The 15,158-nt window shown below is 26.5% G+C and overlaps 1 protein-coding gene across 3 annotated transcripts in view; it reads left to right on the top strand.

The window, feature by feature from the left end:
• The window catches only part of LOC132921302 (protein MCM10 homolog), a 31,784-nt gene extending 30,168 nt beyond the window's left edge, over positions 1-1,616 (top strand). For all 3 annotated transcript variants that reach the window (XM_060984259.1, XM_060984260.1, XM_060984258.1), the window contains one exon: positions 4-1,616. In XM_060984259.1, the coding sequence (XP_060840242.1) occupies positions 4-990 (987 nt within the window). In that variant the 3' untranslated portion in view covers positions 991-1,616. The remainder of the gene's footprint in view (positions 1-3) is intronic.
• Positions 1,617-15,158: the final 13,542 nt, after the last annotated feature.

Here is a 15,158-nt window from a genome sequence, read left to right as displayed (position 1 = left end):
TAGGTATTGGGAAAAAACGAGGTATTTTATGGTGGTCAAAGTTTTGTATCTACTAAATCTAATCATTCAAAGTTGATGAAAGAAGACCAAGTTAAGCTTCAACGATTGAATTTGGCTAAAAAGCCTGCATTAGACCCAATTGAAACTCATACCACACCTCGTACAACTATTGCTAATCGTCGAGCTACCGCTATTAAAGGCTTTGTTAATGATATAAAAAACAATGAAATTAGTGGATCAGGAAAAAAAAATATTGATCATAAAGAAGCTCAAAAAATGTGTACATTCAAAGAAATTTTAGGTAGCTCAGCAAATCTTAAAAACTTTGGATCTATGCATCCAAAGTGTGCCAAAGTAAATGCATTAAACTGGATTAAATCACATGGGCCAATCCAAAAAGAAAATCCCAATTTATTTGAAAAAAGTAAGGGTGGTGGTAAAAAAAGAAAATTACCTGAAGATATTGTTTTAGATATAGAACAAAAAAAAAAAGTTGCTATTGAAGAAAAAGTTTCGCCAAGATTTTTGGAGCTAATGAAAGCTACATCTCAGAACCAAGATCTTATTGATACAGCTCAGCAAGAAGCTGAAAACAAATATTTTGATCAAATGGATAAAAAAGAAAAAATGGAATACAAAATGATGAACACATATAAGGTGCCATGCAAAGCTGTACGTTGTTTAGTATGCAAGTATACTTGGTTTTCAGCATCTGAATGGTGTAAAACTGAAAAACATATGTTGCGTGTACTTGATGCTACTAAAAGATTTTTCAAATGTAATGATTGCAACTCAAGAATTGCTTGTTTGACAATGTTTCCTTTGATTTCATGTAAAAATTGTAATGGTTCCAAATGGGAAAGAGCTCCAATGATGGGTCACAAAAAAGTTGAAGAAATTCATTTAAGTATTCGTGGAGACGAACAAACGTTCTTGAGCTCTATGCAACCTAAACTTAGTATGAGTTTAATGGTAGCAGAAGAAGATTGATCAATAATAAAATGAGTTCATATTCCTCTTGCAAATGTATTGTTTAATCGAGAAGTTATTTCACAATTTTGAGTAATATGAAATATTTAAAATAATTATTAGACTATATTCTGTAATACATTGGTTTAATTTTATGCGTATATGGAATATATTTATACTTGAACGAATTATTACTTAAATTATAATATTAAAAAACTGTAATGAATGTATATAAATTATTTTTTATTCATATCATAGATTATAGGCATATTGATATTATTTTTTTTACCTTCACAATTTAAATGTCTGTATTAAGTTGAATGCATTTTCAATATTAATCTTATTTATCTTTCATAAATTTAATAAATCATTATTTCTTATCTTTGTATAAACATTTAAAAGTACCTGAATATGTAGTACTCAAATTATTATATTCTTATAATTATTATTATGCGGTACACATAAAACTATCAGTGGCGTATACAAGGGGGCGTTGGGTCATATCCCCCCGCCATTGGTTTATTATTTTTTGTTTTTGCTTACATTTTATGCAGTATGCACTATGATGTAATATTTTGTGATATTATGATTTATCGAGCTATTGAATTTCGACAATTTTTTCAATACTAAATACCATTATAATTTTATTTTATTTTATTTGTAGCAAACTAGCAAAGTAATGTTTATTTAGTCGAAATGGTCAATAACGACTATGTTTATACTTTATTATAGCTTATCTTATTATTTATAGAGACAATACTTTATATACAGAGTGCGGCATAAGTCTGTTCCTGCTGTCTTGTTATCGAAAAACTGCTTATTATTATTATTATTAACAGTGGGAACCGACTTATGCCACACTCTGTATAATAATATGTATATAGGCTCGACTAAAAGGCCTATGCTTCCACTGTGAGCCTGTGTTTAAAATTTTATCAGGTATTATCGTTGTTATTAAATTATGAGAAATGACTAATGAGAATGATTGCTATGGGTTTAGTTCACCATGTATACATAGTACCAGCACGTACCTAGTACCTACCATTTATTTATCTGAAATCTAAAAAAAGACACTCACAGGATTGTTGAAAATATCTGAAAATGTATTTTTTACATGAACGGCTAAATAGCCTAACACTTTTACCAGTTATAGAAATATTTAATTACAGCAGAAGTTTTAGACTAACTAGCAAAAAAAAAAAAAGAGAAAATAAGATTTGTTAATTTAGTTATTATTTATTTTATTAATACATTTAATGATGTAGCATTTTATAATACAGAAGTTTTGACTTTATGGAGTATTGGAGTGAATAATCTTCCATATTGTGTTAAATGTGAAATTTGAATCAATTCAAATTATATTCTTTGTTCCTATATTTTACTACCAAAGTAAAAAGTTTTGGGAGGGAGGGGGATTTTTCAATTTTCCCCTCCAATTTAGCTTTTTTTTTTGATCCCCCCTTTCAGAAATCATGTCTATGCCACTGAAAACTATCATAAATATGTGAAATTATTAGTTGAGATATTAGATACATAAATATGATATTTTATGTACCTATATTATAAAATCAATTACTAATAGTAATAAATTTATGATCAAATTATAACACATTTATGACACATAATCCCAATATGGTTTTTTTTCTAAAAGGTTAAATATTTTTATTAGTAAATTTGCACATTAATTTTGGAAATTTAAAAACCTTACTAAATGTTATTTGTACTTCGTAGTAATAATTGTATTTTTTCAATAAAAATAAAAACTATTATTATATGATTTTTAATTACCTATAATATACGTCTAACAAATTATCAACTCATGTTGGATTTAAATTAAATTACTCTTAATATTGCATCACTACAGTAAGTACCGTTTATTTTATATTTTCTTTAGTTTAATTGTATATCATCAATATAATAATTCTGTATTAGTTACAGTAAACTTATGAGTTATGACAATTAACTATGGTTTTATTTATTTTAGATTCTGATGAATATATACATTTTAAAATGTTTATTTTTATTTTTGTCTATTTTAAATGTCAAATAAATTTAATCTAGTTTGTACTTTTAGGAGAACAAAATTGAAAATGCTTAATATTTTTTTTAATAACCAAGAAAAACGGGTTAGGCAAGTGCGTACTACTTTGCTGTACATTAGGCGTTAAGCGGGTCACTTCAATGAGTGTGTTAAATTTTAATTCAGTTATATATCATTGTATGAAAAAAAAATTCTGAGCGGAGATAAACTGTCAGCCTAGAGATATATCATTTAGTATACATTATCATGGTATGTTTTTTGACATAGCTATTAAAGTTATTTATTTTACTTTTAGTATTACGGTAAATTGATATACATTTTTGTGAAAATATGACATTTTTTACAATATTAATATTTAAATATTATAATGTTATATATTTATAGCATATTATATTCTTGATATTAAAACATTAAAATGATAATATAAACATTTGGTGAAAATTTCAAGTATCTACGGTAGTCGGTTATTCGTTTTTAAATTGTAACAAAGTAACAAAAATTGTTTGAGTTTCTAACTCTATTTTTACAGATGAAGAACGAAGGTATGCGATATCGTACAAATTTAAAATTTAAACGTTCATAAAAAAACTAATTTAATTTTCAACAGAAATTTTTTTTAAATTTAATTTGTAAAATATAAAGAACCTTGAATTAAATTTTTAAATCTTAGGTATGAATATAAAAAAAAAATCGAAAATTATTGTCATGCCTATAAATAACTAAAATATTCAAAATATTTTGAATATTGTATAATAGGTACCAATATCTACCTAACCAGTATACTACGATAATACGTGATATTCATTTAAATGTATGTTTTTGGTATAAACATTGCATTTTTATGATGTGTAAGAAACTAATATTAGTAATATTAAACCAATTGGGATTATGTTAATTTTTCGTTGTATCATAATAAATTATTATATTTAAAAAAAAATTTTAATCTCACAATTATAATCAAACGGCGTAATAGATAGGCTATTTAAGACACATCCAATCATATTTTCGGTACCCAGTGGTGATTGTTGTATTATAACTATAAGTAATGCGCGTTATTCCGCATTGCAGGTTATGTAAAATGAAGTTCTTATTATCTACACATAAAAATTAAATTATTAATCTACACATAATTAATAATTTAATTTTTACGTTCCCTACCTAATAGAAAACACGTCTCACAAACAATACCTTATCACTAATCAAATAATGAAACAAAAATTAAAATACAAATTTCTGCGGACGCCTTTGCTAAAATAGCAACATATATTTTAACTTTAGACCACCGCATCCGCAGGCACGAGAGTCCAGTAGTTATCGTGAGGATGGCAAAGACATGCAGAGGTTTCATTATACCTTATATAATATAATAATGTTTCATTATAAGCTAGCTATTCCCAGCGTCTATACTGGCTTGGAAGAAGTTAGCTAAAAAACAAAATAGATCGCAATCCTATTAAGCTAGCCTGACTTTGCATTCTAGCTTAATAGCTTAAAAACAAAGCTAAAATATATAAGCTAATAGCTTTCTAGCTATCAAATTACAGTATACTCTCGATTATCTGCGTTGTGGATTATCCGTTGTCTTCCGCGGAATATAAAACGTATAGAAATAAATATCTTTACATTATACTTATACATCATTATCAGTTTGATTGGGTTGTAGTAGCCAATTACTCGATAACGACGTAAAAAACAATACGCTTGTTTAATACATATTAATACTTTTTGGTTATTGTTGATACGTTTAATTCGTAATTTTAATTTGGAAATTATCCGCGGAATTCGTTTATCCGTGGATGCCCTGCCACCCTAATTAGCGGATAATCGAGAGTACACTGTATTACCTTGTTATTCTAGCTCGAAAAACTAGCCTCGTGTATTCCGGGCATAAGGTATTGGCGCATATTTACTCGTGTGAGTAATATGACAATAGTACAATACGTGAAAATTTTAAATTTCCACAAATATTATTTTTTATTATAATAAAATAATTACCATCGTTATTTATCTTTAAAATATGTAATTTATTCAAATTTGAACTTATTGAAATCTCTTTAAAAATAATTGTGTTAGTAAATTTTTTAGATTTTTCGAATATATTATATTACATTTACAAACCTTCAATATAAAAATTAAAGATTTTATAGATATTGATGTGATGATTTTATTGATTCATGTTTACAACACATATTAATATACTTACTTTTACTTATTAGATACTACATTAATCTATAGTTTATAATAATGTTAATACATTATTATATTAAATGTATACCGTATAGTTAGTTGTACAGTCATAAGAAAAAAGTAGATGTGTAGTGTGTAGAACAGTATACATTAATTTACTATCTTTAAAGAATTAGTCCTTGTAATAGTCTAAAAATTTGCTGATTTAACCATTAACATTTAAAACAAAGTACTAGTCTTAACAGCTAAAATACATTTTAAAATAGTTGTCGCTGTAATTTTTCTTTGTGTTATAACTGTAACTATGACCTATGTGCTTAAACATTTCTAAAGTTATTGAAAAATGCACACCAAAAATAAAATAGGTTAGTAGAGGTACTTTATTTTTTCACGTTTTTTTATTTTTTTTTAATTTTTTTTTATTGTTACATTATATTTTTTACTCATTTTAATATAATATGCTTGTAATGACATAAGATACTCTGTGTAATAATGTATAATATGTAAAATGGGGGTAAGAGTATCTATACCTACCTTGCAAACCTCTAAAAAAAAATCCGTAATTTATCGTTTTGTCTTATTTTATAATAATATTTAAAACGAAACGCCAACACGCACAGTTATAATAGTTATAAGGGGAGGATTGGTATTATAGTTACTTGCGAGCGTATACCTATAACAAAAAAATGAATTAACCGTCACCATAATGGTTGCACCGGATATTCATAGCAGCGTCTGTACACAACTATTTGTCTTATAAATATATTATGATAGAATTCATGGTGCCGTGAAAACGATTGGGTGACAAAAAACCGTAGTGTTTATTGGTTTTTGTTCTTTATCCTCCAAACGAATTCGATTCGCATCGGCTGTTGTTTTTTTCATTTTTCAAACTAACTTATTTTTGTTATTCATGTATAATAATATAAAAGAGTACACCACGCGGCTTGCACACGATATATCATCGTCTGGAGATGTATTAAATACGCCACCGCCATCTGCCTTATGTATATTCGTATTTCGTATAGATATATATTATATTTATAATCCCCGGTCAGACAATCCCATTGTTTCTATAACGACATCCGCAGAAGTCCACGAGGAGAGAACTTGCGTGCTTGCATATAGCGCAACAAATACAGACATACCTATAATATGTCTTTTAATATATAAGATGATTCAACAAGCATGATTACCAGCAGTTAAATCCCATATCTTTCCTTTAATCATAAATATGTTCATCGTAATAGATTTTGGTTTTTGGAATTTCAAATATACGTAAATATAGGTACAATATTTTAAAATTATTGAGATTTTTCTGTTAGTGTCCTGTGGTGATGCAAACTTCTATTTTTTTTCTAATGAAAACTTCCCTTTTTACTGTAAATTATTTAGCGGATAATTTTTTCATGTACATAATAAAAATTTAAGCAAGTAATTACTAATTTCTCAGATCTTAAAATGTTTATAATTAGGATAATAGTTCTTAAAAATAATTTTACAAAAATATAACCGGATGTAATATTAAATCTAGTAGATCTAGTATTTATTATACTTGGATCATGTTTATAAATTAATATAAATTATTAATATTTTTAAATTACTATAGCCCCATATATTTCAAACACGTTATCACGGACCTTTTATTCTTGATACATAAATTTAAATAACTTACTCAAAAACGACTCATTCAAATTTTGATTTTGATATGTGAAGATTTCAGAAAATTTACCCACTAAATAATTTAGAGTAGAAAAGAAGGATTCTTATTTGAAAACAGAAGTTTATTGTATCTTCATAGGATACTCTTTAAGTACCTAATACAAAAAATCTTAAGAATTTAAGAATATGGTCTTTGGCCTTTAGTTTATTTAAAAATTCCAAAAATCAAATTTCGAATAACTGAATTATTGAAGGAAAAAGGAGATGAGTCTGCTTGATGAATTACCTTGTACACGTATCTCTTATATTTTGTGGGGTAAAGGGTAAACTCGTACCACTCCACTCCGCGCATCAAAACTTTAAATACTTATAACTCATAAACTTCTCGCCCTAAATTTGATTTTTATGTAACAAAATTCTGCTTTGGAATATGAAATTAAAACTTTCAATGTTGTCATTCAAAAAAATAAAACACTTAAACAAATATAAGGATAAAAAATATTTAAAAATATAATTTTTTAATAAAAACGTTGTTTTTTAACAACTTGAAACTATGTAAAAAAATATGAATACTTTTTGAAATAACGAGTGTTTTATGATAAAAGAATCATTCTGTATATCCGATATCTTCGTAAATTTCCCGGTCTGTGTAAATCGCATCTTATTAATATCATCTTAGTGCACTGTATATAGGCATATGCGTTTAATGTGCACATAAGGTATTATTTATAAACTTAGAATAATATAATATATTATATTATTATGCACGAAGTATGCCTGGCGGTATACTTACATGTATTTTCTTTTTTTTTTGTAAAACTAACCTACCACACAATAGGTACCGGTAAATAGTAATAGGTAATACTTAAAAAGTATTATTTATTAATAAATAATATATGTGTGTGTAAGCAATACAGAGCCAAATCTAATGCATTTGTGGTTAAAAAATTTGTTACATAGTTTTTATAATCAAAAATTTGCACCTCGAAGCAAATTTTTAAAATTTTAGATTTTAATGAAGGACTCACATATGGAGATATGTTGATTGACAAAAAAACGAATATTTTTTTATAGAGTTATCATTACCTATTGGTAAGCGGAAAATAAAATAATTATTATAGTTAGATATAATTTTAGACCTGAATAATTGTGTTAACTATAAGTATAGATTAACGGAGTTTAAAACAAAGTAAATTCACTGGAATTATTTAATTTGTTATATGCCTGGATAAATTAGTATATTTATAACGAGGTAATGACATAATAATAATATATTGAATGCAACAATAGGACGCTGGAAAAAAAGAAAACTCCGGCGATAAACCTATTTTCATTGTATATTTAGAAGCCTTTGTCCCGCAAAAGATATTCCTCGCCACAAAAAAGTGCGCGGGCCAATCGATTTTCACTCAGGGTGTGCCGTGGTGGTGACCCCTCGTCGCATCCCTTTTGAAAAAAAAGAAACCTTTGCTAGTAAGAGAAAACTTTTAGTTTTGGATATAATCAATACAAGTGTCAAAATGGTGCGTAGAATTTGTGTTATTTTAAATAATAATCACTACAATACACATACGCGGGCGCGCGCGCGCGCACACACACACACACACACATATTTATATAAGCGTATGTGTATTATATACATGTGGCTTACTAGTATGTAAAAGAGAAACGTGATTTTATTACATTTATAATGTCATGGTACCTACCTAAAATTTAGTGAAATACTGTTTCGTCGTCCATTTTAGTGACATTATATCTTTATACATTTATATTACTGTATTCTGTTCCGAATTCATAATAATAATATATATAATATATACAAACAATTATTATATAATTGTGTATTTCAATTAATGTATAGAGATTTAGGTATTTTTAAAGTTGATATCTTTAAAAATAAGTTGTAATAACTTAACTATAGAACAAATAGCCAATAGCGTATGTTAGTTATACTTATTAATATTATATCTATTACCAATAGTAATATAATATACCTTACCTATACACATTTAATATTTAAATAAAATCTAAATATGGGCACTATAGAAAAACTTTTATGGACTTGTAGCAGTTGTAGCTACAAATTATGAAATAAATATAATGTTTATAACATAATATACTAAATCGTAAAAATAAATCATTGAAATATATGTATTATGGAAAAGTAAATATGCACTTATTAATAATAAATATAAATAAATAACGAAGGAAAAATCGGTAAAAGTAAATTTTACATTACGACGTAACGAATACCCTCACTATCCTAAAATCAAAAATCAGTATAATAAATAAAATGTTCGTATACAAAAAAGTAATCAGACCGCAGTTTGGTCATATGGGATACCACGGGGACCAGTCAAACCATCTAATATTAGACCATTACAGTAATTCCAATCAATAGCTCTAAGAATTATCACAACGCTCCCTGGTACACAACAAATCAAGATCTTCATAAAGACCTCTAACTACCAATTGCGAGAGAACTAGCAATAAATCATTACGAAAAATTCCAAAGCAAACTAAAATACCACCCTAATTCATTAATTCATCAAATATCCTCCACAACTATCCTAAACATCACTCGTTGTCTTAACATGGACTGACCTCGTGACCTATTAGATCTTGTGTTATTGAAAGTAAAAAAAAAAAACTTCTATAAATAACAAATATTAAGTAATATTGTAGGTGTTGCCAGTTGACTCTTCTTATTCAAGTTTTCATGACATTGTTGTTCTTTTTATTTATCAAAATTGCTTATTGTGTAACACCACCACAGATTGTAATTTTCTTTTGATCAATAAAAAAAAAATAAATAAATAAATAAATAAATAACGGTTAGGTTGTAGTGGTTAGACAGTGTTCAATAAATTTGGAAACAGTCATTATATGATAATATATCGATAATATGATATAATTAATAAGGTTATTTAATATTTAACATTAATAATGTACAGCTGTGTTATCTGTTATAGTCCCCATGTAGGTATTAAAATATACATACAATAATAAATTAAGAGTTTTAATTTTCAAATGTTTTGAACGCCTAGTACATACTTGATTCATTAACGTATAAAACAAATTATCATTAATAAACTAAATTACAAAGACGAGAAAAATAAATTTCATTTTATATATAAAATCTACTAAAACCTGTATTATTGTTAACTAATATTACTTCATAATGTTAATATCAATTATAATAAAATATATCGGATTATTAATTAGTATACCTGACCCAGGCACGTATACTGGTGGTGGTGGGGAGGGGTCAAAATAAATAATAAATAACATTCCATGTTTAATATATAAATACAATGGTGTAAGTTCGAGGACCACAATACAATGAGTCATGAAATTAATTAAATAACAAATCAAATATAATTGAACGACTCAGAAACCGTATTCTACGCCGAAACACAATATTATTTTATACTTTTGTAAAAACATGATAGCTCTGAGCTCATCTCAGGTCTTAAATCTTACAATGAAAAATTCAAAAATCTAAACTGAGTACATGGTGGGGAGATTAATACCCATAATTCCCTACCGTAAAATGGTATTGCTGCTGCTGCTATATAATAAATATCATATAGGTATTATAATAATATTGAGAATACACATAGGAAATAGGATAGGAATACACAACAAAAAATTTAAAACAAATATTAGAAATATAAAAGAAATATATACTTATCTATATCAATATAAAATATAATGTAAATGCAAAACAAAACAGTGTCTTATAGCTATTGCACTCATGGTTTTGTGTATATTATATTATTGTTATATCTATATTAATATTCTATATGTACAACCACAACAAACAAATTTTCGGTCGCGTCTTCAACAATAGAAACTAAATATAATACATATGACAGTCATTTTTTATACACATTATTATTATTATCCAAATTGAAGTTATATGCTGAGTATACACGTATAATATTATATAAGTATATTGCATAAAAAATATACTGAAATATAGAGAGCTACACTGCCGCGGGAGAATGCGCGTGAGTACAGTTATTTTTTTTATACATATGTTTTATGTATACGTATAAGTTTGTGTTTGTGTGCGTTCACCCCGTTCAGCCGGCCCCGGGGTTCCTAAACAATATACACGTGAAAAATAATGAAAAGGAAGACGCGGGAACGACGTTACCTGTATATGGTGTATAGTAAACTATACATAGGTACAACGTACAGCACGCGAAAATACTAGAGAGGGTCTGCTCCGTCTCTCCGCTGGGGCATTTTAATTTGCATATGGTTTGTGTTCGTATTCAAATAAGTTGACATTCCTACAACCCTTTCTTTTCTGTACGCACACATATTCCCATCCGGTAGCGGTCCCATTTGCATAATATTACACCCGTTACCGAAAACAGAAGGGGCCTTTATTATAATTTTTTTAAAACATTTTTTCCACCTCGCCACTGGTGATGTCCCGAGGTGGTTTATCCTCATCACCCGTGATGCAACCGTCGTTGTCGTTCGTGCTCAGTTACATGGATATGTACGGAGGGAATGTTTATATACAGTCCCCCCCTCCTACAAAAAAATTATTAGGTGTCCTATTATTATTTATTTTAGTTTAAAAATAGAATAACTTGGATTATTTTGAAGCCAGTTTTCGATATACAAACCTTAACAGAATTAAAATCCTGCACGCTGAACATTTCCTGAATATAACTATCACCGTAATACATGTTCACATCATTATTATAATATTATACCGGGTACTTTATAATAACGCAATAATAATTACAATAGATGTTAGCCAGAGACTTTTTCAGTATTTTTCTAATTTTCTGTTTTGCAAAATTGCAAATACCGCTTTACTTTTGAGATTTAATGTCTAACGATAAGACGCATGATCATTATTTAAAATATATGTGAACTCTTATAGTTTTCAAGTCCTTATTTATAATAATCGAGCGTTTAAAACTTAACAATTAACATTTATCGTTCATTTCTGGGAATCGGACATTTCGGCACGGGTGTTTCGGCGTGAAGATATATCGGCGCTGGAAATTTCGGCGCGGCGTTTTTTTTAAACTATTACTATTATGAAAAATAATCGTAATAAAATCGTCAATAGTTCAATCCTACCAAATATAGCTGTTATCGTGTAACGTAAAAACCGATTATATAGGTAAGATAAAAGTGTAGGTTATTAACCCACATAAATTTTAAAAATACAAAATAAATAATATTATATCATTATTTGAATATTACAATAAATTTTAAAAATATAAATTAAATAATATTATAATAATATTAGGTGTATCATTATTAGAATATTACAATTTACAAATTACAATACATTTTAAAAATACAAAATAAATAATATAACAATAAAGTTTTATATGTTTAATAATACATGATTATATGGTTAAAATATATATATTATGATACCTAATGATTTTATAATTATTATCTTACCTATATAAATATATAGTTGGTTTTTACGTTACACGATAACAGCTATATTTGGTAGGATTGCACTATTGACGATTTTATTATGATTATTTTTCATAATAGTAATAATTAATTTAAAAAAAAAAACGCCGCTCCGAAACACCCATGCCGAAATGTCTTAGACCCTTCATTTCTATGATCAATAAATCTACGTCATGTTTATACTTACACTTTACACAAACTAAATGTATATTAATGTAAAATCAAGTAATTATTAATTTATTATAATATACACACACATATATATATATATAAGATATTATGAATCTAGTTATTAGATTCAGAATTGCCATTTTCTGTCGTCTATGAATAAGAATAACTATAGCGGTCGTATTGTTATTGTACAGGTATTCAAACTCCTTTGATGTACATTTTACGTTTACGGATAAAATAATCCATTACAATTGACTTGAACAATCATTTCAAATCCATGACTTGAAGGACGTAAAGTAAGCACGCTGCAGTGTATTATATTATATATTATAGTTATGTCGCTCATTCAACCGTGTACAACATATTTATTTTACTAAAAATATATGTAATACACAATGATTACAAATTATGTGATCATTTTGAGAATTAGGTCGATATTATTATGAATTAAGCTGCAATATAATCAAAAAAAATATCACATTTTTGGTAGTTAAATATATTTATTTCCAGGCATAAATTTAACCTAAACCAATCATGATACTATAATAAATATTTTCGATTATCGGGTATACGTAAACATCTAAAAGTTAAACACTATTTATTATAAATGATTCAAGTAGTGTAGGTAGTATGCTTATAAGTTATAGATATTATTTCCATAGAACATTATTTATTATAACAGCAGCTATATAGAATAATAATATAATCATTTAACTATTCATACAGCTAAATCTCCAGTAGTTATACCTAATTGTAAATCATAATTAATTAGTAATGTTGCTAATAGTTAGGTAATATATTAGAATGTTAATATATTGTGTTAAGAATTTATTTATAGTTCTCTAGTTTTGTGTACACTAATACATAATCTATTACACACTCATTAATGTTCAGTTTTATGTATTAACAAATAAAATGTAGTCCAATTCACCACTGGTCATGATGATGTAAATTACTAATTAGTGACATATTTCCGCTTAACACTTTTAGGTTTTTTCCCTTGAATTTTTGTTTCTAACCCCATGTTGTGTATATCATAAGTACATAACGTGTACAAATCTAATTTACTAAGGTCTTCTGTATCAGTCATGCGTAGATCCTATATATGTAAAGTATGTACATTGTATATTTGTATGTATATTAATATTATAATGTCTATAGTAAGTAATATATAATATTATATAAATGTATACAAGTGGTACAACGATCATTTAAAGAGGCAAACAATAATCAAATTCAGTGGTTTATGTGATAATCTACACATTTTTTTTTGCAAGCCAGTTGATTAGGCATTTTTATCCTATTCACACCCATTTAAAATAGTATAGTAGACTTTATTCATAAGATAGTTTACACCATGAAATACTTCTCTCCACATTTCTGTGCATCTATCGGCATTTGAAATGCACACAAATAAGTATCCAAAGGTACATATTATTATACTGTAAATAATAAAAAATATTATTAAGTATGTATGTTGTATACTATGTAAACATATTTGTCTAAATTATTCACAAAATGAATAGATAAAAATTAAAATACGAGTACATAGTTTATTTTTCAAATGTATCCTAACCTAACCTTTCAAATGTAAAATTAATTGTATTGTACATTATACTGCAGGTAATAGGTATCTACTGATTTTTAATAATTACCAAACAATTAACATATTATTGAAAACAATAATTTAGGTAGTTAAATAGTTAATGTAATTTGTGTTTGCTCTGATTAGTGAACTAAAATGTGTAGTATTTATTTTTATTTTTTTATTTTATTGTACAATTTGTAGATTATCTATTGAAATCTCGAGAAAGATCAATTTGACGGTAATCTATGTAAAAATACTCGTGTATAATAAGAAGATAAGATTATACGAATGGTTTTTGACATGCTAAAGTGTAATAACATTTTATTATATACCTACCTGTGTATATATTTGTATACAAGACACTTGAAGTTTATATTTTTTTTCTTTTCAGATCCTCGAATTAAATATTTTTATTATTGTTGCCTCATTTGGATAACAAATTTAATAAAATATAATATAATAGGTAGGTATAGGTACCGAATAATTTATATCAATAACAGTAAACCATTATTATTTTTATATTATATGACAGTTTAATTCTAAGTCTTAATTATTTAAATTTCCATAATATTAGTCGATATTTTTAAAAATCAAAACTATATTAATTGAAAATTTTTATTTATTTAATAAAACTATATAATGTTAGCTAAATGAAAATATTAATCAATATTACGCTAACAATACTTTATCTATTATTATTCATAATAATTTATATATTTTTATTTATTTAATAAAACTATATAATGTTAGCTAAATGAAAATATTAATCAATATTACGCTAACAATACTTTATCTATTATTATTCATAATAATTTACATATTTTTAAGTATGAAACAAATAAATAAATTATCAATCATGGCGAATTCAATTTTTATGCTATATTTTATAAACTTATATACAAAAATATTCACGATCATTGCGTTCTCATTTTGTCGAAGAATTAATTTTTCTACATTCAAAAATCATGCTCATAAATATTACTTAAACCACTTTTAAAATAAATTTTACACTTCTATAGGTATATCATTATTGTAATGAAGAATATCTATATAATATACAGGTTTACTATTTCTCAA

This window comes from Rhopalosiphum padi, chromosome 2 (genome assembly GCF_020882245.1).
Source record: "Rhopalosiphum padi isolate XX-2018 chromosome 2, ASM2088224v1, whole genome shotgun sequence".
NCBI classification, from domain to species: Eukaryota; Metazoa; Arthropoda; class Insecta; order Hemiptera; family Aphididae; genus Rhopalosiphum; species Rhopalosiphum padi.
This window is presented reverse-complemented; position numbering and strand designations above follow the sequence as displayed.